This window comes from Phaseolus vulgaris, chromosome 2, assembly GCF_051622355.1.
Source record: "Phaseolus vulgaris cultivar YP4 chromosome 2, ASM5162235v1, whole genome shotgun sequence".
Lineage (NCBI taxonomy): Eukaryota > Viridiplantae > Streptophyta > Magnoliopsida > Fabales > Fabaceae > Phaseolus > Phaseolus vulgaris.
The window spans coordinates 41,450,014-41,474,916 of record NC_143499.1 but is presented as its reverse complement, the minus strand read 5'-3'; the positions used below and the strand labels follow the sequence as shown (position 1 = coordinate 41,474,916).

General features: G+C 32.6%; 3 protein-coding genes across 3 annotated transcripts; 2 read left to right on the top strand and 1 right to left on the bottom strand.

The window, feature by feature from the left end:
* The first annotated feature begins 678 nt into the window (after positions 1-678).
* Positions 679-9,285, top strand: WAVE2 (SCAR family protein). The gene is made up of 9 exons (XM_068614047.2): positions 679-1,420; positions 2,805-2,968; positions 4,178-4,301; positions 4,946-5,069; positions 5,195-5,259; positions 5,348-8,423; positions 8,511-8,624; positions 8,880-8,987; positions 9,078-9,285. The coding sequence occupies exons 1-9, from the start codon at positions 1,266-1,268 to the stop codon at positions 9,126-9,128; spliced, it is 3,981 nt and encodes a 1,326-aa protein (XP_068470148.1). The 5' UTR covers positions 679-1,265; the 3' UTR covers positions 9,129-9,285.
* Positions 9,286-14,869: 5,584 nt separating this feature from the next.
* LOC137809495 (uncharacterized) lies at positions 14,870-15,913 on the bottom strand. The gene has a single exon (XM_068610603.2). It carries the CDS (start codon positions 15,911-15,913, stop codon positions 14,870-14,872), a length of 1,044 nt encoding a protein of 347 aa, XP_068466704.2.
* Positions 15,914-20,290: 4,377 nt separating this feature from the next.
* On the top strand, positions 20,291-22,257 carry LOC137812124 (cyclic dof factor 4). The gene is made up of 2 exons (XM_068614028.1): positions 20,291-20,988; positions 21,855-22,257. Exons 1-2 carry the CDS (start codon positions 20,550-20,552, stop codon positions 21,965-21,967), a joined length of 552 nt encoding a protein of 183 aa, XP_068470129.1. The 5' UTR covers positions 20,291-20,549; the 3' UTR covers positions 21,968-22,257.
* Positions 22,258-24,903: the final 2,646 nt, after the last annotated feature.

Genomic DNA, 24,903 nt, shown 5'->3' with positions numbered 1-24,903 from the left:
AATGACAAATCACTTTCTTTCTGTCGCTTTCTTTTCCCTTCTATTACCCTCTCACTCTGTTTCTCCTTATTAGTATCAAATTAATTAGCAGACAAAGAAAAGATTAGGGAGGGTGCCATTACTTAGCAGCTGAAGTAAATGACTTCACCTGTTTTCGATTATTCATTGATGAATGGGGTATCTATGCTCTGTTCTACTTACTATTCTTAAAATCCATCAATTTCCCAATATAATTAAATTCAAACAAAATTATTAATACCATCTTTTGCTGACTAATCAAGTTTTAGCATTCTAGCTATACACATCCCACTACATAAAACAAACTTAGATCTTAGCATTAAATCTTGAACTAATTAAGGCTCTAGCATTCTAGCTATGCACACACATCGCACCACATAAAACAAATTTTAGATCTTAGCATTAAATCCTTGAAATTGAAACATCGGAAACCATTCCATCTAAATGGTCACCCCAAGCACCGTATTTTCACGTTCATAAACATCACTATCTTGCATTATCCACATACGTAGAGTTCTAGTAATTCTTACTATTATAAAAAAAAAAAAAATTGGTTTATTTTTTAATTTCACAAGCTTGTTTTTTTACGATAATTTTCAAAAGTTGACCCTGATAAAATTTCGAAAAACAAAATTGAACATGTTCGGATTCATGTCCAGCGTTAGGGTCCCTCTGTGTTTTACCATTTTGACCAACCAAGGAAAAGATTGTGGTACCCACGTCGAAGGTTCGGAGCCACACAAAGGCACAATTTTGTGACACTTCGCAGCCCCAAACCGGTCATTTCAACACACAACACTTTCCGGACACGTAAGGCATTTAAAGAAAGAGAGAGGGTGTTTTGGTAGTTTTGTTGTTCTCATATGTTTTCTCAGACAATGATTTCCGTTCAAGAATGGCTTGCAGAGTTGGCAATGTCCTTCTTCTCCCTTACCTCACCGATCCGTACACTTAGCCTGATTTTTCACTCTTTGTTTCTTCTCTTTGGCAGTTAAGCTGCTCCAATCCACACACCCACCTAATTTCTTTCTCTAAATTCTAATACCTCCTAAAAATTAAACAAATACTACTTCGACAATCTCTATTATTTTCTGGTTACTGGCTTCTCTCATAATTCGTTCATTTAATGCTTTCCGGCCCACGCGCACATTCATTGGTTTCAGCGGGAGAGTTATCAGGCAGAAGGGGGTAAATAAAAGAGGACAAAAAGTAACTTGTTTTGGGTTTTCACTGTTCCAGTGAGGAAGATGCCTCTGGTGAGGTTGCAGGTGAGGAATGAGTTCAGTTTGGGGCAGCCTGAGTTGTACAGAGAGACCAACAGAGAGGAACCTAAAGCTGTGTTGGATGGTGTGGCTGTGGCTGGTCTTGTTGGGATCTTGAGGCAACTTGGTGATCTTGCTGAGTATGTTTTCTTTCAATATCATCTTTTTTTTTTCTTTCTATCTGGGTTTGTTTAAATAAGTGAAATTTGCAATTTTTATGCTTATGCGAGTTGTTTGCGAAATGGGGTTGCTTAATTTCTGTAGTTCCGAACCTTCAATGGGGTAGAGGGTTGGGGGTTACTGAGAATGTTGGTTTTAGATGTAACAGAATAAGGTTGGATTTCGTTTAGGGAGAAAAGTACTTAGCCGTTGGAATTGAGGCCGGGATTTTTCGGTATTTGGGCCAAATTTCAACTGGTAAGGAGATAGAATACTATTTGAATTTTGTTTTCGGTTGAGCTTTGTGTAGAATCTTACAGGTTGTGTAGTGTGATACAGCTCGACCTTGGTTGCTTTCTGGATAATCGCTCAAACTCATTTCGCCTTTTAGAGTTTGGTGGTTCACGAGTTGCAATGGTTTCGTGGAATGAATTTGTCAAAAAATGCTTTCTTGCTTTTTCTTGTGAACTAACTCTTGATTCTTTCTTCCATTTCTTCTTGAGGTTTTCTCTTTTAACTAAACTTATAAACAGCTGTAGGTATAGTCCACAGTAGAAGGAATTCGAATGCCATTGTGAAAATTTTAGTTTTTTGGACCTTCATTACTGATATATACCACCTTCCTCCCCTGTCTTACTCCTTACTTATTTTGATCCGAGTTACAATCCAAAAAGCTTGTAGTTTGATTTAGGTTTCAATGAAATTGGACTATGGTTGTTCTAAAAGAGTTAGATTTTAAGTTGCCATATTTGTCTTAAGCTTGATGGCAAAGTTGGACAACAAAGCAATTTGATTATATTTTTATTTTATTGAAAGAGCCGAACAAATGTGGGATCTTGCGTGTTATTTCTCAAATCTTGTCCTTGCCGAACCCCAATTGGAGAAGTTTTTCATCTCTGGGATCTTGTGTGTTGTTTCTTCAAAAATTATCTTTGCTGAACCCCAGTTGGAGAAGTATTTTATCCGTTATAAGTAGCGCTGAAATAGCTTATTGTTAGTTTTGCTTGATGTAAAGCCTTACATATGATCTGCATTTGTTGTTTCGGAAAATATCCCTTATAATGTTGCATAATAAATCCTGAAAAGTTTTAATGTAAAAAAAAATGTTTATTTTGTTGGATTCAATTTAATCTCTCCAATGTCCACTGGGTACTTTCATCCCATTCTGCTATCGGATTGTGTTTTGTATGTGCTCCATTGTCTAGGGTAAATATAATTAAACAGTCACTGATAACTGTGACATTTACTCTATGCTTGTCAAAACCTTGTTCAATTCCTGTGTGATTTTAATTGAAGTAGTTCTAGTTTCCTTTTTTTTATTTGTATGATGTTCATATAAGTCATGAAACTTTTTGAAAAATGTAGTTTTGCAGCAGAGGTTTTTCATGGTCTGCAGGAGCAAGTAATGACAACAGCTTCCAGGAGTCATAGATTGATGGTTCGTGTTCAAAATATTGAAGCTTCATTACCTGCCTTGGAGAAGGCTGTATTGGCACAAACAAGTCACATACATTTAGCTTACACAGCTGGTATGGTTATTTTGGCTATGATCCCAAACTATGTGGTTACTGGAAATTCTGTTTTTTTTTATTCTGAATACGTTAATTTCATTTCTGAAAGTTATTGCTTTAGAAAATAGAGTTTTTGTATTTTGCCTAATGGGGTTTACCTTTACCAAATATATTTGAAAGATCTCTGAAAACCACAAAATATACTTTTTTTCCAAATTTTATAGAGGGCAGCATAATGGGAGTCAGGAGGCTATTCTATGATTTGAACCCGTGCCTTTCTAAAACATATCATAAAATAAATTTGGACAAAGAAAATGTGTTATGTTTTAAATTAATACAACCTAACTAATGTTGAAGAATGCAAATTACTACTGTTTTACAAGTTCTGATATAAGCATATCTATTGCCCGAGTTAATAAAAAATAGTAGCATTTGAGATGGTTATTCCCCATCTTAAATATTTGAGTATATAACAAGCTTCTTAGACTTGTTTCCTTGAATAGAATCTTTTGATACATCAAACATCACTAAAATTTAACTGACAGTCTGATATACTATAATTTGTATCAATGAAGTAATGTGAAGGGTTTTCATGGGTTTGTCTAGTATTGTACTGATCAGGCAGCTGAATCATATTGAAGTTAGGTTGCCTCATATGAATTTTCTTTCTATTTCTTTACATGGTTTGTGATATCCACTTTAATTGGGCTTTTGATCTTTCTTTAATAGTGAGCCACAGTTAAAATATAGATCTTTGTTAGTATGCAAACCCTTAATTTGATAGAAATCCTCTAAAACATTAAGAAAGCGGAAAATACCATGGTTGGTTGAGTATTCATGCCTTCAACATGTTCAACGAGTCATGTTATTGTGATTAAATGGAGGCTGATGATTTTGAATATGGTCATGATTTACTGTACATATAATGTAGATTATGTATGGTATATATTAATTTTGTGTGTGAATTTGATTTGGTTGGCGTGGAAGCTGATCTGCAAAAGATGCTAAAACTCAAACTTGCAACGAATATAATTTTTAAAGTAATGTTTATTTTAGATTATTTTTAACCTGATTGCAGTCAAGTGGCACTAAGCTAGATTTATGTACTTTTTTAGATAGCATATATCCATATATTTTATTTTAAATTGTGGAATACTACATTATTTATGACCATGGTTTCAATGTTCAAAGATTATGGTAGTCCTTAATGCAGAAGTTTCCTTTCAGGTTGTGAATGGCATCAACGCATAAAACCTGCCCAAAATCATTTCATTTACAATGACTTGCCTCATTTTATTATGGATTCATATGAAGAATGTCGTGAACCTCCGCGTGTACACTTGCTTGATAAGTATGCTAAATTTCCATCCCCCATTGTCTTTTTGTTTAGAGAATAGCAATATTAGTTAGGTACTGAAATAAAAATTTACAATCTTGCTCAAATTTGGACTTCAAATTCTAAATAGTGGTGCGTAGTGGCCAGCCCTAAAATTGCTGTAGTGGAATAACAGCTATTTTGAATTTTTTACATTGTTTATATAATATATATATATTATACATATAAAGGCTAAAATATGATAAAAATTACTCAATTAATGACATTCATAATTAACTATTAAACTTCATATCGTAGGTGTCTTAAAACATACAAGTAAATACCAACCACAGTCAAATAGAAATTTCCTAGATAAGAATCATAATCAACATCATCTAAATCCAAGTCTTTACAATTTTCACTACTATTACAGTTGTAGATTTCATTTTTGGAATTACACTCCCAAAACTATGAGCAAGATTAGTTGATAATTCATCTTAGACTAATTTCCGAGGTCTAGATGATAAAAAAAAATACAGTCTTGTTCAAATTTGGACAGGTACCGTGCCTGTCCTATTTCCCATCTCTGTCCGGTTTTGAAAGAGTTTAGTTATGCCAACTAATCTTGCTTAAATCAAGTGTCCTGTACTGGCTAACGAAACATTCCATGTGTCAATCAGATTTGATACTGGTGGCCCTGGATCTTGTTTCAGGAGATATTCAGATCCAACCTTCTTTAAAAGAATATCTGCTGATTCAGATGAATCTTACACTGAGAAAGCAAGGAAATCTCATAAAAGCAAGGTACTATAATGATCCTAGCCTTTCAGTGAGAAGATTATTGTTAACCCAGCTTCTTTCCTGTCATATGCATTCATTGATTTCTTTGCAAACAATTTCTTGGTACTTATTCAAAAAATGTTGGACAGAAGAAAAGGTCACGAAGGAATGGAGAAATTTTGAGGGGTGAACAGAGGCATAGCAGTAGTGGCAGGTATTATATATTTACATCTACATGTCTATTGCATAGTTAATGGTTATTCATTCAAAATCAACACTTACATATTGTATTGACTACCTAGAATGCAATCTGTTTCTTCTGCTATCAATGGGCGCACTTCTTCCTCACAAACAGCCTCCACCATAGATATGAGAACAAAGTCAGATCTGGAACATTATTCAAATTCTTTTGATTCAAAGTCTGGTGCTGGCTACATTGAATGTGTTTTCCATCCAAGTAATTCTGTGCGATCTGATGAGCCAGATTATAAAGAACCTTCCTCTAGTAGGTTGACCCAGAAAACTGATACTCTGCCATCAGTATCTTCTCATATAAATGAGAGTATTTCACATGATTTGTTGGAAAAACGAGTTGCCTCAGTTTCATCTGGTGTTACTTGGGATGAAAAGGAAGAGTTAGTGGAATCTAAAAGTCAAGCCTGTGATAGAGATAAAACTCCAGAGAGGCTTGTGGAAAAGCATGACTCAGATATGAATGTGGATGAGGATGTTACCATGACAAACATTGACGACAATCATATCCTATTTAATGAAGAAAACAACCCGAAACTAGTCTCCAACAGGGTTCAAACTGATGATATTGATAGTGAACCTGATAATTACGAGGATGCTCTCAACACCATTGAATCAGAATCTGAAAATGATATTGATTATATAACAAAACGAGAGGTTCAACAATTCACTTCACATGTCACTCATGGAAATACCGAAGCTCCTAATTTACTGGACAATAATCTATCTGATGTCATTTCCCCGACTGAATGTACTGTTCCAATAAATGAAGAAACAGCCAAGGATCTAGCGGAATCACTGAAAAAAAATAATGTTCTCGATTTGGTATCTGTAAGTCCATTAGATTTCCTTGATAGTGAAAACTTAACAAGAGATGCTGCTTCTGTAAACAAGGAAGCTTTCAGGGATTTGCCCGAGTCACCGCAAGATACTCCTCCTACATCAGAGCCACATGCGTCTAATTTAGGACTTGTTAGTCAATCAGATGTTTCCTATAGTGAAGAAATGACGAGAGATCCAGTTTGCTTCAACAAAGAAACGTTTGGGAACTTGCCTGATTCATTGCAAGAAATCCTTCCTCTCACATCAAATTCACATGCATCTGATTTGGAACTTTGGAGTCCATCAGATGATCTTTATAGTGACGAAATTACTAGAGACACTGTTTGCTTCAACAAAGAAACGTTCAGAAATTTCCCCGACTCATTGCAAGAAATTACTCCTCTCACATCTGAGCCACATGAATCTAATTTGGGATCTGGGAGTCCATCAGATTTTCCTTCCAGTGAAGAAACGACCAGAGACACAGTTTCCCTATACAAAGAAATGTCCAGTAATTTACCTGACTCTATGGAAGAAGTTCCTCCTTGCACATCAGGCCCACATGCATCTGATTTGTCATCTGTTAGTCCATCAGATGTTTCTGTTAGCGAAGAAATAGCCAACACTATAGCTGATTCACATCCTTCTAAGACTACTGCATGTGAACAGGTTCCTCACACACATGCAAATTCTGTTTTGGATCACTCAGAATGCGCTAATACCTATATTGGTTCTACTACTGTTAATGATGCTGTGTCAGCACCAATTGAAACCAATGTATCATTTTTTGGTTCTAATAGCACTACTTTACCAGATGAGGAAGCAGGTAAGATCAGCACCAATATCTACAAATATGAAGAGACACGTAAAGAGTCTTTGGCTGATAACTCAGTTAGGTTCTGGACCAATGGTGGATTATTAGGACTTGAGCCATCAAAACCTCCTGATTTCAACAAGTCAAATTCTACAAGTCAAGGGCCATTGAGCACAAAAGGTGAAACAGATGGAGCTTCAGGTCATAATGCAATGCAAAAGAGGGATGGTTATAAAGAGGAACAGGTACGGGAATCAACGTCAGAAGAGGTTGCAGAACAGATTCTAAAGGGGCCAACTTCTAGATTCATAACATCAGGCCATGATGATGACCAAGCTTGTACCTCTGAAAAAACCAATGGCAATTCTCTGCTGAGTAACGGGGTTGGTCAGACAGAAAGGAACAGTTTAGGGGAAATCAGAGTAATTACTCCTGGAAGTGGTCTTCCAACGGCCCCTGACACAAAGAACAGCACTGAACCCGACCAGGGAAATGGTGAAAACTCATCACGAGTGTTTGGACTTAGTCGTAGATTATTAATAAATAGTTTTCAACGGAAAGTTTCATTTGATGAAAAATCTGAGCATTATAATTCTCTGAAACAAGTTCTATTGGAACAGAGTGAACAAAATGGCATTGTAGGACAGTCATTTCCGGAGACAACCACTTTCAAAGAGAAAGTTGGTTCTGGATATCCTATAAAGTCACTTCCTCCTTCGCCTCCACTTGAACATATGAAAATATCTTTCCATCCTATCATTGGACTAGAGACCTCCAAACTAAAACTTAAATTTCCTGATGGCAGTAATCGTCATGAAAGCGTGAAGGATATATTTCCTTCTTTCCAGTTAGTCCCTGAATCTTCCATTCCTCTGCTGGATGGTTCAGTTTCTCATTCTGATGACGATGACACTTTCTGTAGATCATCTCCGTACATATCCGATGATTGTCGAAGCCCTCGCTCTGACTATAACTCTGATCAGTGGGAATCTGATGAAACTCCTGGAAGCAGTGACCATGGGGTACATGATTCTCCTAGCAGAAAGTCATCAACTGAATCTGTGTCCAATGTTGATACCAATGTTAAAAGTGGAAATGGTACATGTACTACTATTGGTGTGGAACGTTCTTTATCCAGGCCTTTACTTGATTTTCCAAGTTATGATAATGTAAATCCTACACTTGAGAAAGAAAGTAAAAAGCATTCCAAATTCAATAATGTTGTTATGCCACATGGGCATGCAGAGCCTACACCACCTCCACCACCACCTCCACTTCCTCCAATGCAATGGTGGGTCTCAAAACCAGAGTTGGATACGACAGATGAGACATTGCATTGTATATCTGAAGATGCTGAACTTGTTAATGATCACAGTCTTCCAGATTCTCCTGTCTTCCAGCAACCTAGGTTCACCAAGGTTGAGCAAATGCAAATTTATCACGATGGTCATGAGTCTTATGACAACATTATACATAAGTTGAAGAACAAGGTAACATTTGGTCTTACCTTTTTCTTGAACATTTTATTTATTCAACCAAGATGATGTTGCAATCTAACAATGTATTCATGCATTCAGCGATTCCTGCAGCCGGATCAGCAGAAGTTGAAGGGTCAGAAAGAAGCAAACCAGTTGAAAATGGGAAAGGAGACAGATGAAAGAGAAGATTTCCTATATCAAATCAGGACAAAAGTATGTAGTCATGTTATAATCTCAACTGTTTAATAGTAAAAATAAGCCTTTTGTTCATCCACACAGATATAAGTGTCATCAAGTTTGTCCTTCACTATAAATACATCAATGGTCATTAAATCTTTGAATTTTTCACATCAATTTAGTCCTCCAAATGACAAAAATTGACTCTGGAGTCTATATCATGTCATGCAAATTTATCTGTAAACAAAGTAATAATGTTTATTGTGGTTAACTTTTGCATTATTGGTTCAGGCCTTCAACCTGAGGCCCACAGTAACAGGAAAGTCAAATGATGCCACTGGTCCCACTGCCAACGTCAAAGTTACAGCAATTTTAGAGAAGGCAAATGCAATTCGTCAGGTATTTGTCACTACACTCTTGTTATCTATTACTGATTTCCCCTACTGTGATTGGTTCTGCATTTTATATCTAATCAGTATCCACCTTCAGGTTGTTGCAAGTGATGATGGTGAAGATGATGATAACTGGAGTGATACATGATATTTTTTTTTTCTTTTTTCTTTTTGTTTCATACATGAGCAGCCCTTAATGTTTTTTTAGCCTCCTGAAGTGAAGTTGCATGAGGCTTTGTTGTATGTACGCATGTGTGAATAATCTTGTTTATCTGTTATTAATTTTAGTGCAGTTTCCTTTATTACGTATGATGAATTTGTGTCCTCATTAAGTTTTACTTTTGAATCTTTGGGCTGTGAAATCATAATCCAGGTGGGTGTTCATACAAAGATCCTGAAAAATAAATGGTAATTCCAATTACTCAACTTTATTTCAAATTGTTCTTTGAACCGAAGATAGGTCATGTTCTTGAACAAATTTTTTGTTAGTGCTACTAATCTTGAAAATGTCAAGGTAGCTTTAGTGCTTACATTTTTCTATCATGGTGTTAATACCTATTATTTATCGCTGGAAACAATGATAAATTCCACTGGAGATCATGAAGGTGCATAAGTTGTGTATTCTATTTCTGATATACTTTATTTCATACTTAAATGGTATTACTAGAATTTGAATCTTGAACCACGTTAGTTCATATTAATCATCATATTCTTCTAGTAATTATTTAATGTTTTTAAGTAATACTTAGAAACTAATTTTAGATTTAAGGTGTAGAAATTATGGAATTGAAGCTTCATATTGTATTAATGATTCAACTGTTTATTTATCTTCTCTTTTTGTTGCCAGTTAATTGTTGTGAATTTTGACCAATGAATTGGAACCATTTAATTGGGGATTGCATATAATTTAATTTATTTTTATGCAATGCATATAAATTAGTGTTGTATAACATCGTTTTCTAAAACACTATTTTTATTTGTATGTCACTTTCAAATTACTTCTCTAATGAATTTTGAGTAAGTAATTCAGAAGTTCATAATTTATTTATAGTTTGAGAAACGAGTTGTAGGTGAATCATGATTGTTGTTAATTGATTATTGATGGATTGTACTATGTTCTCATTAATCAATAAAATTATTCTAAGAAAGGAAGTGAGTTAGGAATAAATAAGATAAATTTATCAATCGCATTATGAGTTTATTTTAAAATAAAAAATTTCATCCACTTCTCATCTTTAATATTCACCCTTATATTATCCTCATTTTTATTTATTTCAGCCCATATTTACAAGTAAACTAAAACACTACCCAAACTCCTAAAACATTTCCACTAACTACACCCCTTCCCTTTTAAACCCTTCTACCATTATATACAAAATATAAGATAATACATATATACAAATTAAATTACACGGTTTTTTTTTTATCAGCAAAATTAAATTACACGTACAATGGATAACACATAAAAAAATATTAATCCTTGCACTCTTGATCCTTAGATGCCATCATAAATTAATTATTTCAAATACTTATCTGTATGATGAAAATAAATAAATAAATTTTTAGATTGATAAAAACTCTTATAATCTTTGGACATAGTGTTTCTTTGAAAATCAAGATATAAGCAAATTAATTGAAATTTAATAAGTTAACTAATTAACTTAAAAGTGGTTAACAAAATTAGTTATTGCTCCAAAAGTAGGAAAAAAAACTATAAAATAAATTATTTGTATAATGTATTATCGATTTTGGAGTTTAATAACTCTATTTTATTCTTATTTTTTTAAAATATATAAATTATTTTTACTTCTGACTTGTAAGTGATTTGAGATTTTTTTAGTGGGTGAATATATACCTTTTTAAATAATGATTATTTTTTATGATCTAGTTAATTTTAAATAACTATCATATTAAATAATTTATATAGATAATAGGTTATGTACTATCTATTTTTGAGTTTAGTAATTATATTTTAGTTTTTTAAAAAAAAAGATGTTTAGGTCAATTAAGAGAAAATAGAATATATATATATATATATATATATATATATATATATATTATTTTTAAGTGATGTGTGACTCTTTTTAGTGAATATATATTTTTTAAATAATGATTATTTTATGATCTAGAAATTTTAAATGACTTTTCATATAAAAAACGATATTATTGTCATTTTTATTTATGGAGATGAAATACTCTTATAACTAGTAAACTCTTATGGCTTAGCCGACCATATGGAGAGTAATTTTTATAAGAATCTATTTTTAGGTTAATTTTATGGCAAATGTTAAGGGTGGGTCTTCTTGTAGTGAAAAAAATATCTAAAATAATTAGGATTTGATTTTCATAATATAACTAAAGATTAGGTGAATTCTCCTTTCACCTCTATACTTTCTCTATGCATCTTTATATAAATGGTGAAAAATCAGTTTTATTTTTTTCAAAAAATTTAAATAACCCTAAATGAAATATCATTAAAAAATCAGTAAATAATAACTAAATTTAGAAACTAAAAATAATTAGTCACTATATTAACTAAATTATATAGTAATTTAGAGACTAAAAAATTATTCTATGGTTTCTATTACTAATAAAAATTTATAAAATAATTTCTAAATTTGTATTTAAATTAGTTACCTAAGTTTTAGTGACTAATAATTTAGATTATAAATTAGTCTCTATAAGACTAATACAAATTAATTTAGAATATAAAGTAGTAAGTAATAGAAATATTTAGTATATTTTATAATGAATAGAGAATGACTTTTATAAAAGCCTTACAACCACCGAAACCGAAATCTACGTAACAGATAACTAAGAAATAGGCACTACTATTAAAATATAAAATATCCACAACAGATTTATTTAACTCCTAAAAACTAGCTTGACTTATTCTTCAGACTTTGCCAAATATCCAACATAATTCCTCCCCTTAAACTGATACGTTAAGAGCATCAGTTTAACTTTCCATCCTTCGAACTCCAAGCAAATTCCTGAGCTTCACAAACTGATCCAACTTGATAGGCTTAGTCATGATGTCTGCAATTTGATCATTTGTTCCAACAAAAACCAGCTTCATGATTTCTTCATTACACAAGTCTCGCAAGTAGTGATACCTGACATCAATGTGTTTTGTCCTCCGATGCATGACTGGATTTTTAGATAACTTAATCGCCGAGCTATTGTCGCACATGATGTATATACATTCACCATTTATAGCTCCTAGCTCCTGCAACATCCCTTTTAGCCAAACACAGTGACATGCAGAGGAACTTGCTGCAACATATTCAGCTTCGGTTGAGGAGAGAGTGACTATGTCTTGCTTTCGAGAACTCCAGCTAACTGCAGCCCCATTCAGCAAGAAAACATATCCAGAAGTGCTCTTCCTGTCATCTACATCTCGAGCATAGTCACTATCTGTGTATCCCAACAAATTCATTTTTGACAATCTCCCATAGAACACTCCAAAATCATGTGTTCCTTTTACGTATCTTAATACTCTTTTGGCAATCAACATATGTTCTTCCTTAGGGTCAGACATAAAACGTGAAATCAAACACACTACAAACATCAAATCAGGTCTTGTTACCGTAAGATACATTAGACAACCAACAAATTGCTTGTAAAGCGTTGCATCAACTCTTTTAATCCCCTCCTTTGAAACAGTAGTTCCTGGAACAATTGGATTTTTGACAGAGTTACAGTCCCCCATATTAAAACGCTCCAACACCTCCTTTGCATACTTCTTTTGACATATGTGTATCCCAGCTTCACTTTGATGAACTTCCACTCCAAGGAAAAACTTCATTTTTCCCATGTCCGTCATTTCGAATTCCTTCTGCATTGAGGACTTGAATTCTGCGCACAATATTTTGTTACTTCCAGTAAAAATCAAGTCATCGACATAGAGACTTACCACCAATAAATTGTTTTCTGTTTTCTTGAAGAAAAGGGTGTGATCATAGTCACTTTTCTTGAACCCTTCCTTCGTAAAGTAACTCTTAATTCTGCTGAACCATGCTCTTGGCGCCTGTTTTAAGCCATAGAGGGCCTTTTTTAAACGATAGACTTTGTCTTCCTCCCCTACTTTAAGATATCCTTCAGGCTGATCAACATAGACTTCCTCTTTCAATTCACCGTATAGAAAAGCACTTTTCTTTTGACGTCTAGTTGATAAACACACCAACCTCGTTGGGCAACTACTGCAAGAATACTCCTAATTGCATCCCATCTGGCCACTGGTGCAAAAACTTCTGTATAATCCACCCCTGTTGTTTGAGAGTAACCTTTTGCCACTAAACGTGCTTTGCATTTTTCGATATTTCCTTCTTCATTCAACTTTGTTTTGTATATCCATTTGACGCCGATTGTCTTTGCTCCTATTGGCAATTCTGTGAGCTCCCAAGTGTTGTTTCTTTCAATGGACTGAATCTCCAACTTCATTGCTTCATTCCACTTTTCTTCCTTTGCCGCTTCAGAGAAGTTTATCGGATCATCATTGCATATGAAAAAAGCAAAGTTTGCCCAATTATCATCTTCTTCTTCTCTGCTTACAAAATCTTGCATCCATCCAGGTGGCTTTCTTGCTCTTTTTGATTGTTTTTCATGTTCACGCATAGGATTTGTTGATGTAGTGATCTCTTCAGTTTCTTCTCTCGGAGCATGTACTATAGAATTTTCAGGTCCTTCTTCCTCATATTCATCCTCAGTTTGTTCTTCTTCGAGAACTCCATCATCATCTTCCCATGTGAATATGTTTTGCTCTGGTGTACTCAATGTCCAGTCCCACTGCGCTTCTTCTTCGAAAATAACATCTCTGCTTATTGTGATTTTCTTCGTGATTGGATCATACAATCGATAAGCCTTGGACTCCTCACTAACTCCAAGCATGATACATCTATGACTTCGATCATCAAGCTTGATTCTCTTTTGTATCGGAACATGAACATGAGCAACTGAACCGAAAACTCTGAAATAGTCAACCTTTGGCTTGATTCCTGTCCATCTCTCTTCAGGCACCTTGTCTTTTATTGCCTTTGTAAAACTTCGATTTAAGACATGAACTGTCCATCTAACTGCTTCTGGCCATAGAAATCTTGGCATTTCTTTCTCGGAGAGCAAGCAACGCACCATGTTCATGATAGTGCGGTTTCTCCTCTCTGCTACTCCGTTTTGTTGAGGAGTATATGATGTTGTCAATTGTCGTTTTATGCCATGCTCTCTGCAAAATTTGTTGAATTTGTCTGAGGTGAATTCGCCTCCTCTGTCTGTCCTCAGACCACGAATGACAGTCTTAGCTTCTTTTTCAAGAGAAATTTTGAACGCTTTCAAACGTTTCTGCTTTTTCTGCAAGAAAATGAATCCATGTTTTACGAGAAAAATCATCAACAAGCACGAACAAATACCTTTTTCCACTATGAGACGTTGGGGTGATTGGACCACATAGATCCGCATGAATTAGTTCTAGCTTCTCTGTTGCTCTCCACTTGCTCTTCTTTGGGAATTTTTCTCGTTGTTGTTTTCCCATATTGCATATTGTGCACACCTTAACATCCTCCTTCAAGCTAGGTAACCCTTTCACCATTCCTTTCTTTGCCATAATTTGAATGGACTTATTATTTAAATGTCCAAACCTCCTGTGCCAAAGAGATCCCACGTCTTCTTCTTCCACCTTGAGACATTTCACAGATGTTGGTTTCTTCTTAGCGTAAACCAAAAACATCCGATTCATCGTCATTTGAGTCTCCATGATCAACCCTCTCTTACAATGATATATCTTGCACACATTATTCTTGATCATAATGGTCAGATTCTTCTCTTGAAGTTGTCCAATGCTCAGCAAGTTGTTCGTCAGATTCGGGACATAATAAACATCAGTCAAAACAAGTATTATCCCCTCCACTTCAAATCTGATGTTTCCTTTTCCTTGACCCACCATCTTAGAGTTGTTTCCCAACCGAACAGATGCTTGAAACCTTCATCTAGATCAACAAACCAAGATTTTCCCCCCGTCATATGGTTTGAGCATCCGGAGTCCAAAAACCATATGCCACTTTCTTTGAGATTGCTCACATCGACATGCGCCATTAGTAAGCATTCTTCTTCTTCGTCAAACTCAGCATAGTTGACGTTTTTTTCCTCACTAGTGCACTCGAACTGATAGTGACCTTGTTTTCCACATCGAAAACATTGAATGGCTGCTCTGTTTACAAAGGATCTGCCTCTACCTCTGTAGCTGCTTCTTCCGCGTCCTCGTCCTCGTCCTCTTCGAGCGTTCCTTGACACATTTTCCACTTGCAGAACGTGCTCTTCACTCCTTCTCTCAACCACCTTGCTCTCATGTATTTGTAGTGATGCTTGTAACTCGTCAACAGTAAGGCTATCAATGTCCTTTGATTCTTCGATGGAGCAAACCACAAAGTTGAAGTTGTCTGTGAGACTTCTTAAAATCTTTTCAACAATCTTGACATCGTCTAATTCTTCTCCACTATTTCTCATGTCGTTGACGATCTCTATGACTCTTGAAAAATATCCCGTTATTCGTTCTCCAGCCCTCATCTCCAAGGTTTCGAAAGTTTTCCTTAGCCTTTGTAGTTGTGCGCGTTTCACTCTAGCATTACCTTGGTGCTTGATTTTCATGGACTCCCATAGTTGTTTGGCTGTCTCCTTCCTGGTGATAGTTTTCAACATGGTTTTGTCAATTGATTGAAACAGGTAGTTTTTGGCTTTGAGATCCTTGAGAATAGCTTCTTTAAGCGCCTTTTTCTGAGTCGGAGTAGGTGATTCGATTTTTCTCAGATCATCAAATCCTGGTTCAATGATGCTCCAATACTCCTTGGATCGAAGAAGGTTCTCCATGAGCAAACTCCAGTGGTCATAATCTCCATCGAATTTTGGTATGACAGGTGCGGTGAAACTGGTAGTGTCTGCCATTTTTCAGTACTGTGTTTTTCCTCTCAAACACTCTTGTAATGTGTAGCTCTGATACCAGATAATAGAAATATTTAGTATATTTTATAATGAATAGAGAATGGCTTTTATAAAAGCCTTACAACCACCGAAACCGAAATCTACGTAACAGATAACTAAGAAATAGGCACTACTATTAAAATATAAAATATCTGCAACAGATTTATTTAACTCCTAAAAACTAGCTTGACTTATTCTTCAGACTTTGCCAAATATCCAACAGTAAGTAGCTAAAATTTTGGTAGTTAATGGTTAGATACTAATTTAGAAACCATTTTATAAATTTTTATTAATAATAGAAACTACTTTAGATACCAATAACTTCTTTTAAGTTTATACCATGGTTTCTAATTTAATCAAATAGTAACTAATTATTTTGGTTTCTAAAATTAATTTCTATTTAATAATTTTTTTGTAGTGTATAATCTCACATTTTTAAATAACCTCATATACACCCTTATATCTCCCTCCCAACTGCAACACTTTTATTTATGTTTTATAGAGTAGTTTCATCATTTGACCATGGGTAAGAGTTGACAAGAATATTCATTGCATTTGACATTTTAAAAAAAATCTGATTTTGTACTCCATTTTTGCACATACTTGTTTTTGTTTTGTGACTTTTAAAAAAAAGCAAACAAAAATACAACCATCATCACTAAAAACATTACAAAATTTACTTTAACCACCGACATTTATCCACTATCACAAACAACCACTCTTACTTGAAAATGAAGAAAAAAAATACCATATTCTCTATTATAAATATTGTTAAAATTAAAAAAATATATAGAGGTGCATGGTGAATGCATTGGAGTTACTACAAGAATTTGCCAAACATTATAAAGAATGAAACCAAAAACTTGCTTGCTGGTTATGTGCATCTTCAACAAGTTGATATTGAAAAACTAGATAATTGCCAAAGCTTGGACATATAATATTAGTGAATCTAATATTTTATTAATAGCTCAATTTTATTTCATTTTACTTTTTCTTGCGTAAAGGAAGAAGGAAAGTGGAAAAGAAAAAGTAGCAATGACTAAGGAGTTCGAATTCTGTGGCCAGATTAGATAAACAACATTAATCTTTTTCCTTATTTTAATAAAAATCTATGACTATGATATTTGCTCCGATATAACTTTATACGTACTCATTGACTTTAAAACAATTCCTAGCAAAAAGTGTGTCCTTTATCGATAAAGAAACCTAATTGATGCTTCCTAATCTTCATTATAAAACAGAGTAATGAGTTGGAAATGGGATCACTTTCCAAATAAATAATATCAAAACCCCTTTCTTGAAAAAAAAGGCATATAAAAGTATCTTATACAGAAAACGTTGTTGGCGTACTAAAAGGAACCCGACCCACAATATTTGATCAAATTAACGTTTATAAGAATATTTTTAAATTACTTACACACTGTTCGTATGTAAAAAAATATTAAAAAATATTTTATGAGATTTTTCTCTTATTAAAAAATTATTTCATTTTTTTTATTGAGAAAGCATTTTTTTTAAAATAAAAAGGTTTTTTGGAAAAATCTATTGGTACCTAAAAAGTTGGCTTTTTTTGAAAAGTGCTACCAAATGGCATTAGAGGGTGTAACTTTAACAACCAATATATCCAAATAGAGATAAAAAAATCGCACGATATATATTAAAATATGATTGGTGAACCATCTACGATAGTTCTACTACGATCCTTTTAAAGACACAAAAAGTGAAGTCTAGATCATTCCAACTCACGTGTACTCTGCTTTTGTAAGACCACCTCAACGAAAATCATATAAAAGAGATTATCATTACTAATAATTTTAAATTATTAACAATTTTTTATTTTTGAATAATGTTTTGTATTTGATGATTATTGAAATACTTTATCAAGATAAAAATAAAAATTTAATAAACTTGAATTACCTTATCTAAATAAAATATTTGAAAAATAAAATTAAAATGAGATCAATTCAAATTCAATATATTCAAGTGTCTTGTGAAATTTCATATTCAGAGAGAGTGTTATAATGTTTGTATTTGAAAAGGAGTAATTTCTAGAGGATAATTCAATGTAAAAATTTGAGTTTTTCTTATGCTCTCTCCACTCTTACATGTATGTTTTCTCTCTTAAAACTTTCTTATTAGGTTGACTTTTATTTTTGACTCAACCACGATCAGAATAACTTAACCTAAACTTTGACATCATTGTAGGATATTGTCAATTCAACATTTTTTTTAATTGTGTTGGTTTTTAGACAGAAATCAATCATAATTTTGTTGTTGTTAGTGTAGGACAATGTCATTTCAATTTGACGTTAGTTATGATTTTCTTAATTAACATTAACAATTTTTTATTGATATTAAACATAATTTTTTTCTTAGTTAGTTAGGTTTTACTTTTAGTTGATTCTAGTCATGATTGCTTTTAGTCATGAGCTAGATTGTTTACATTTGATATTTATTGAGTTTTGTTTACTTGATGTTTGCAAATATTTTTTTTCATCCGCATCTGCAGTTTTTTTTTTCTCAAAGTTTTTTGGTTATAATTTTTTTCTAATGTTGATTGGAAAAACTTTCGGTCGTTTTCAGTAAGATTGTTTTTGACAATGCTAGTAGGAAATTGTTTTAACCTATATCGATTCAAAATTTGAAAAAAAAAAAACTATCAACAATATAAAAAAATAAGCTTAAGTGATGTCAGTTAAAATAGTTGTCGCCAATAAGGAAAAAAATTTAGTTAAAATTGATCAAAAAAATTGGCTAAAAACCTTATCAACATATAAAAAAATTCTTATCAAATGAACTAAAATAATTATTAGATCAATATATATTAGTAAAATGTAATCTGAAGTTAAGTTAATTGTTTACACTTATAGGTAAATTACATTGAAGAAGACTTTAGTTTTGTGTAAGAATAGATATTATGACATTTTAATTCTTTGAATAATGGCTTATTATTAAGTAATAAAATATTAAAAATTGGGTAAATTTAATCTTTTAAGGGACTAATTTGATCATTAATTTTTTTAAAAGATTAATTTCATGGTCCACTAAAAGAGTCAAACTTAAAAGTATCTCTAAATAAGTTTGTTTTATTTATTTTTTCTTAAATTTAATTCTGCTGCATATACTCAATTTGACTTTATTACCATTTGTTTTTAGTTGGGAGATTAAAAAATAATAATTTTGAATCATTAAATATAATTAAGATATACATTAAGTTCATTAAGAAGTAATTTGAATCATTAATATTAAAATATGTGAGAGAGTAAATGATGATGCAATTTATTTATTGGTGGTTTCTCTGTTTGTTTTCTTTGATATAGCGACTGTTTTGGTTGTTGAGTTTTACGGAGTTACACATGTAATGTTTCTTGGATGCTTTGTAATAGGTGGAACAATTGTCTTAACTACTATGGAAAAATCAAGTTTAGGGAGTTTCTCACATTTTCGTGAAAGGGATGCATGTGCTGATAAACTTGCTAACTTAGGCTTTATTTATAAAGAGTACTTTTATTGGTATAATAGACTTCCGTCTAGTATTTTCTTAAAGTTCTTTATTAATAGATATAAATTACATATATACCGTTTTTTTTAATATATGAGTTTTGATCTAATCTTTCCATATTTTTTTTAATAATACTTTTTCATGTGTGCGACCGATGATTGTTGTTGGTTGAGATATCAGCCTAATTGAGATGTCAAATTTCATAATAATACCTAAAATAAAAGCGTGTATAAAAAAAATAATGCAATTTACATTTGTGTTGTGTATGGCTCACACCACGATCATCGCAATGGATAGCAACAACCCATCAATAACTTAGCTAAACAATTACCGAATCATACTCTAGATCATAATCCATTAATTAATTATTCACTATCATCACATAGCAAACATCCTTATTCTCCAAACTTCAATGCCAAGTTTTCATAGATCAATGCATTTAGACGTCTCAAACAAAATTAATTAATACAAAATATTCCTTTGTTTCTCCTTCTCAATTCTTTTAAAGAAACTAACACGGAATACACATCTTTTTTTGGCTAATAAAATATTTTTAGCTGGCTTTACATTTGAAAATAGAACATAAGTATATAATTTAAATACAAGAAGATACTTCCTCTCTCTCTCTCCCTCCTCATACATAATAAATTTTGATGACTTTTTTATAATTATTTTGCTTTTCTTTACATCCACTTATTGTATAAAATAAGTCCCTTTTACACTTTGTAAGAGATCTACCTGGATTGGGCCAGCAGTGTATGTATAGATTTTAGCAGTGCATGGTGATGACGTAGACTACTGATGTGTACAAAAGTTCATCCATACCTTTTCTAATTTCTACTCTTCCAAACCCTTTTAACTTTTCTTCTTTTTCTCTTTTCTTTTAGCAACGCACTTTATATTCCACCTACGTTTTGGCGTTTTTCACATGAACTTTCCCCCAAAGACTCACGCTTTATCATTCTACTAACCATGATGCCCTTTTTAGCTTTATTCCTCTCTGCATATATAAAAACACCTTCACATTTTTCCTCCTCAATCCCAACCTAAACCTTCTTCACTAAGAATAATCCCTCTCTTTCTCTCTCTCCCTCTAAAATGGCCCAAGTAGAGAGTGGGCAAGCCAGTGAAGGGATTAAGCTGTTTGGAACAACGATTACCTTGCATGGTAGAGAAAGAAGAGAAGATAATAAAGTGAGTGAAGATGAGACAGAAAAGAGAGCAGAGAGGATCATACCGTGTCCAAGATGCAAGAGCATGGAAACCAAGTTTTGCTACTTCAACAACTACAACGTTAATCAGCCTAGGCATTTCTGCAAGGGCTGCCAGAGGTACTGGACTGCCGGCGGAGCCCTTCGCAACGTACCAATAGGGGCAGGCCGCCGAAAGGCCAAACCGCCGTCCCATGACCCTACAGCTTTTCTGGACGCATCCACGGTTCAACAACAATTTGCTTTGGAAGAATGGGATGTTGCCACCATCACTCACGGCGATTTCCGGCACTTTTTTCCGTCGAAAAGGCGGAGGATAAACTCAGGTGGTCAACGTCAACCTTGTTAAACTATCTTCTTCCATTGTTTTTCTTTTTCTCCTCTTTGGTATTACACAGACCTTTCTTTTGGAGGCATTCTAGTTCAACTTTGCTTGTAAAACTTCCGTATATATCACTTTGATTATATAAGTATTCCTCTTTGCTGTTTCTCTGTAAAAACACAAAATGTAAAAGGTAACGATTGTAACTTACACATACTGTATTTTTAAATTATTGAAAAACCCAAAAAAAAATAAAAAAAATATTACATGCATGTATCTCTTATATCCTATTCATGTCTCAAAAGAAACAGAGTCTAAAAGACATAATCCTTTAATATATTCATCTCACTCACACATCTAAAGCGATTTCAAAAGAAAAATATGTGAAAGAGTTTGTTTATTTACTTAAAAAAACCTTAAATATGAACGGTTCTCATTTTCCAGATCCCAAGTAAAGTGGTCGTGATTCAATTGTTTGATTTCTTTGTGGGAAAAACATTTTTTTAGTTAATATCACTGACATTACATATGTATGTGTATATGTCTTATTATTACTGAGGTAACCATAATTTAAGCATAACTCATCTTATCATCTTTTTATTCTTTTTATGTTGAGATTATAAACTTTTATGTAAAATTATATATCTATAAGTGTTCGATAATGACATTGGAATATATTTAAATAGTTCTAATATCTTATTAACAGTGAAATTTAGATTTAATTTAATTTTATAAAAATAATTTATAAAATAGGATTTACATATATTTATTAAAGTCTCCTAATCTCTAATTAGAATCTTCAACACTTATTGTATATTATACATATGTGAAATGGAAGAAAAAATCTTATAGAATATATTGTTACTGCAGCTGAGCATGAAAGTCAAAACGAGTTTGTTATGAGCCACGAAATCATAGAACATCCGAATGAGATAGAAACGAAGGAGGCTTTAAAAGGCAGTGACAATGTAAAGCTTATCTGATTAAGAAGTTTGAATGCTCGAAAAAAGACACAGCAAAAGAACAAATAGTGTTGTAATTATTGGAGACGTGAACGGTTCAGATAATCTCTCACATGGCTACATTTTCTAGAATTCTTACAAAATCTATATAGAATTAATTGAAGTACATTAATTTGTTTGGTTTGACGTGCGATCCGCAAAAAGCTAGAGATTAATTGATTGATGTAAAGTGAACGCGGAGGAAATGGTCAATGATAAAGAAAGAGAGAAGTTTATAAAAGAAAATAGTAAAAATTGAGAGCAAATTGCACTTAAATTATTATTTATTTCCTCTCTGCTTTGAAAATTAAGGAATGTGTCCGTCTTTGTTCACAACTTGGCTTTAGATGCCGGCCAAAACGTTCACTCCACGGTATCTATATAACAAAATAAATTCATGTTAAAATAAAGACTAATATTTCTTCTTGTTTTATAACGGTCTGGTCAAATTCTTCATTATTGTTATGATAATAATGATTATAAGTAGATAATCGGATAGGATTTGTAGGCGTATGTACTTAATATGGTGTGCAATTAGTCCAATAAGATTATTACAATAATATGTAATTTACTGTTGCTAAATCCTGAAAGACTAGTCTAATTAATGATTTAGTTTTCTTGTTTATCAATTAAATTTAAGTGAGGTTTGTCATTTATTTATATACTATACTATTAAATGTCGTCGGATAACTAATTCATAAAATGAAATTTGTATCCACTTATATATTATGAAACCACAATTTTTTTAAAACTTCTTTTTTCCTTTTCTCTTTCTTCTTTATAAGATTTTGGTCTCCTATCTCATTACTTTGACGATTGGAGTCCGCCATTAGACTTTTAGTAGCAAAGACTACAAGATTGTCTAATTAGAATCTCTGATAGAGTAAGTTCATTTTTGTTTTTCTCTTTGAGTCAAATTTTGAACTTGTTAGGTTTGTCTCAATCTAGGTTTTGCATGTGACTCATTTAGCTTCAGAGTTAGTCTCTATTAGCTCAGATTCCTAGTGATATAGTTAGATTTTTTATCAGGACTCTAGGGTGCAGGTTAAACTACCTTGAGTTTTTGGTATGTTTGGAGTTCTTACTGAACATCTGCTCAAGTTCATGTAAGAGAAACTAGTTTTAAATTTCCAATAGAACCCTAGGCTAGAAGATTTGGATGTGGGGGTGACGTGGTCATCAGTCTCAAATTTTCTTGTAGAATTTCTTGTTTTTGAGTATATAATAATTTGATTGAGATTGAAATGTGAAATTGTAGATATGGTAAATGTTGTAGAATGTATAAGAGTTTGGAATTGAACGAGTTAATGAATGTATCTGAATAGTTTGTTGAATCAATTCAAATGTAATATTTAATGAGAATTGGTTGTTTGATTTTAGATGATTTTAGTTTAGAGAGCATATATATATATATATATATATATATGTATATATATATATATGTATATATATATATATATATATGTATATGTATAGATTGACATAATAGCTCAATGAGAATGCTTGAATAATTATGAGTAAAAACTATCATTTTAATGTGTAGATTTATAAAAATATGAGTTGAATGTAATTTTGGTAGAAAAACCAGAAATATAAGAGGTTTATACAGATTTTTCTGCATATCTCGCTCAGGCGAGATAATTTTCGCCAAAGCTAGAATAAAATGAAAATGAGAAGCTCTCGGGTCCGTTTTCGTCTAAGCTAGAAGAAATCTCACTCAGACGAGGCGTGTGATGAAATTCTAGGTTCTCTGTGGTTCAATCTCGCTCAAATAAGAGAATTTTTGCTTGGATAAGACTTTCATTCAAACTAGATTTAAAAAAAAACTGAATTTTATCCTTATTTTTAAAAGGTTGGTTTATCCTTATTTTTAAAAGGTTTTTAAAACTGAAAACTTGTAAGTCCTATTGTAACCATATTCTTCACATTTATTTCATGATATAATTTAATAGGATATTGAGTATTTTTAATTGAATACCTATTAATTTTTCACTGTTTAATTTTATTAAACAGGTGACAAGACTATTATCTTATCTTGTTATTTTTACTGACCTGGTTAAATGTAAAAATTTGTGATTGATTAATGTAGAATAATATCATGCATAGTGTAAAATGATAAATGAATTTTACTCTTTACATTGATTACATTGATTGTAATATTATTTTTATAGTCTCATATGAGAAGTATAATTTCTTTTAATATTCAATAAATCAAAAAATTTAATAAAAACTTAATTAAAAATACTTAAATTTACGAACAACTTAAAACTTAATTAAGCCTTAAAGAACCTAACCCTATATAAATATGCAGACTCTTTAGCATGTAATTAAGACTCTTAAGCATGCCTAACATGGTGGATACTTGTATATATTAATTAGTATATACATATTTTAAGTTGACTCAATATATAATACGAAAAATTAGCTCTCTCTCCCTCCTTTTATTGTGCCATGGCCAGTGACATTGATGGGAGACAAATCTAAGCATGCATATCAATTGAACATGCTTAGAGTTTTATGCTTTTAAGAGACAGAATGGATGATAATCAAATGAAGAAGCCGATTTTTTTGAAATATGGTGCTGTGGCCCATCTTTACATCAGGTTTTTGTACCCTAAATCAAGATCTCTCTACTCATCAACAGTGTAATAATGTCGGCCTGTGATAAGTTCATTTTCATTTGAAAAGATGTAACATGATTTAAATGAATGGAGCATAGAAATTCACTTGATGTTTCATGCACACAAATGACTTATTCAACTTTTTTTAATTTTAAAAATAATGATGTGAAAAACACATCAGTTACATCAGTTTCTGAAATCTTATATTTATATGGAATTGAAGGTTTAATAGGAACTAGTTTGATGTAAAAAATTTAAAATTTCAATTTTGAGCATAGTTTATTGTTGATTTTGATA

Excerpts from the sequence above, each read along its gene's own strand:
- WAVE2 (XM_068614047.2), top strand. The coding sequence starts at position 1,266 with ATGCCTCTGGTGAGGTTGCAGGTGAGGAATGAGTTCAGTTTGGGGCAG. Across the intron at positions 2,969-4,177 it reads ACATTTAGCTTACACAGCTG|GTTGTGAATGGCATCAACGC; the intron begins GTATGGTTATTT and ends GTTTCCTTTCAG. Across the intron at positions 4,302-4,945 it reads CGTGTACACTTGCTTGATAA|ATTTGATACTGGTGGCCCTG; the intron begins GTATGCTAAATT and ends TGTGTCAATCAG.
- LOC137809495 (XM_068610603.2), bottom strand. The coding sequence starts at position 15,913 with ATGGCAGACACTACCAGTTTCACCGCACCTGTCATACCAAAATTCGAT.
- LOC137812124 (XM_068614028.1), top strand. The coding sequence starts at position 20,550 with ATGGCCCAAGTAGAGAGTGGGCAAGCCAGTGAAGGGATTAAGCTGTTT. Across the intron at positions 20,989-21,854 it reads AAGGCGGAGGATAAACTCAG|CTGAGCATGAAAGTCAAAAC; the intron begins GTGGTCAACGTC and ends TTGTTACTGCAG.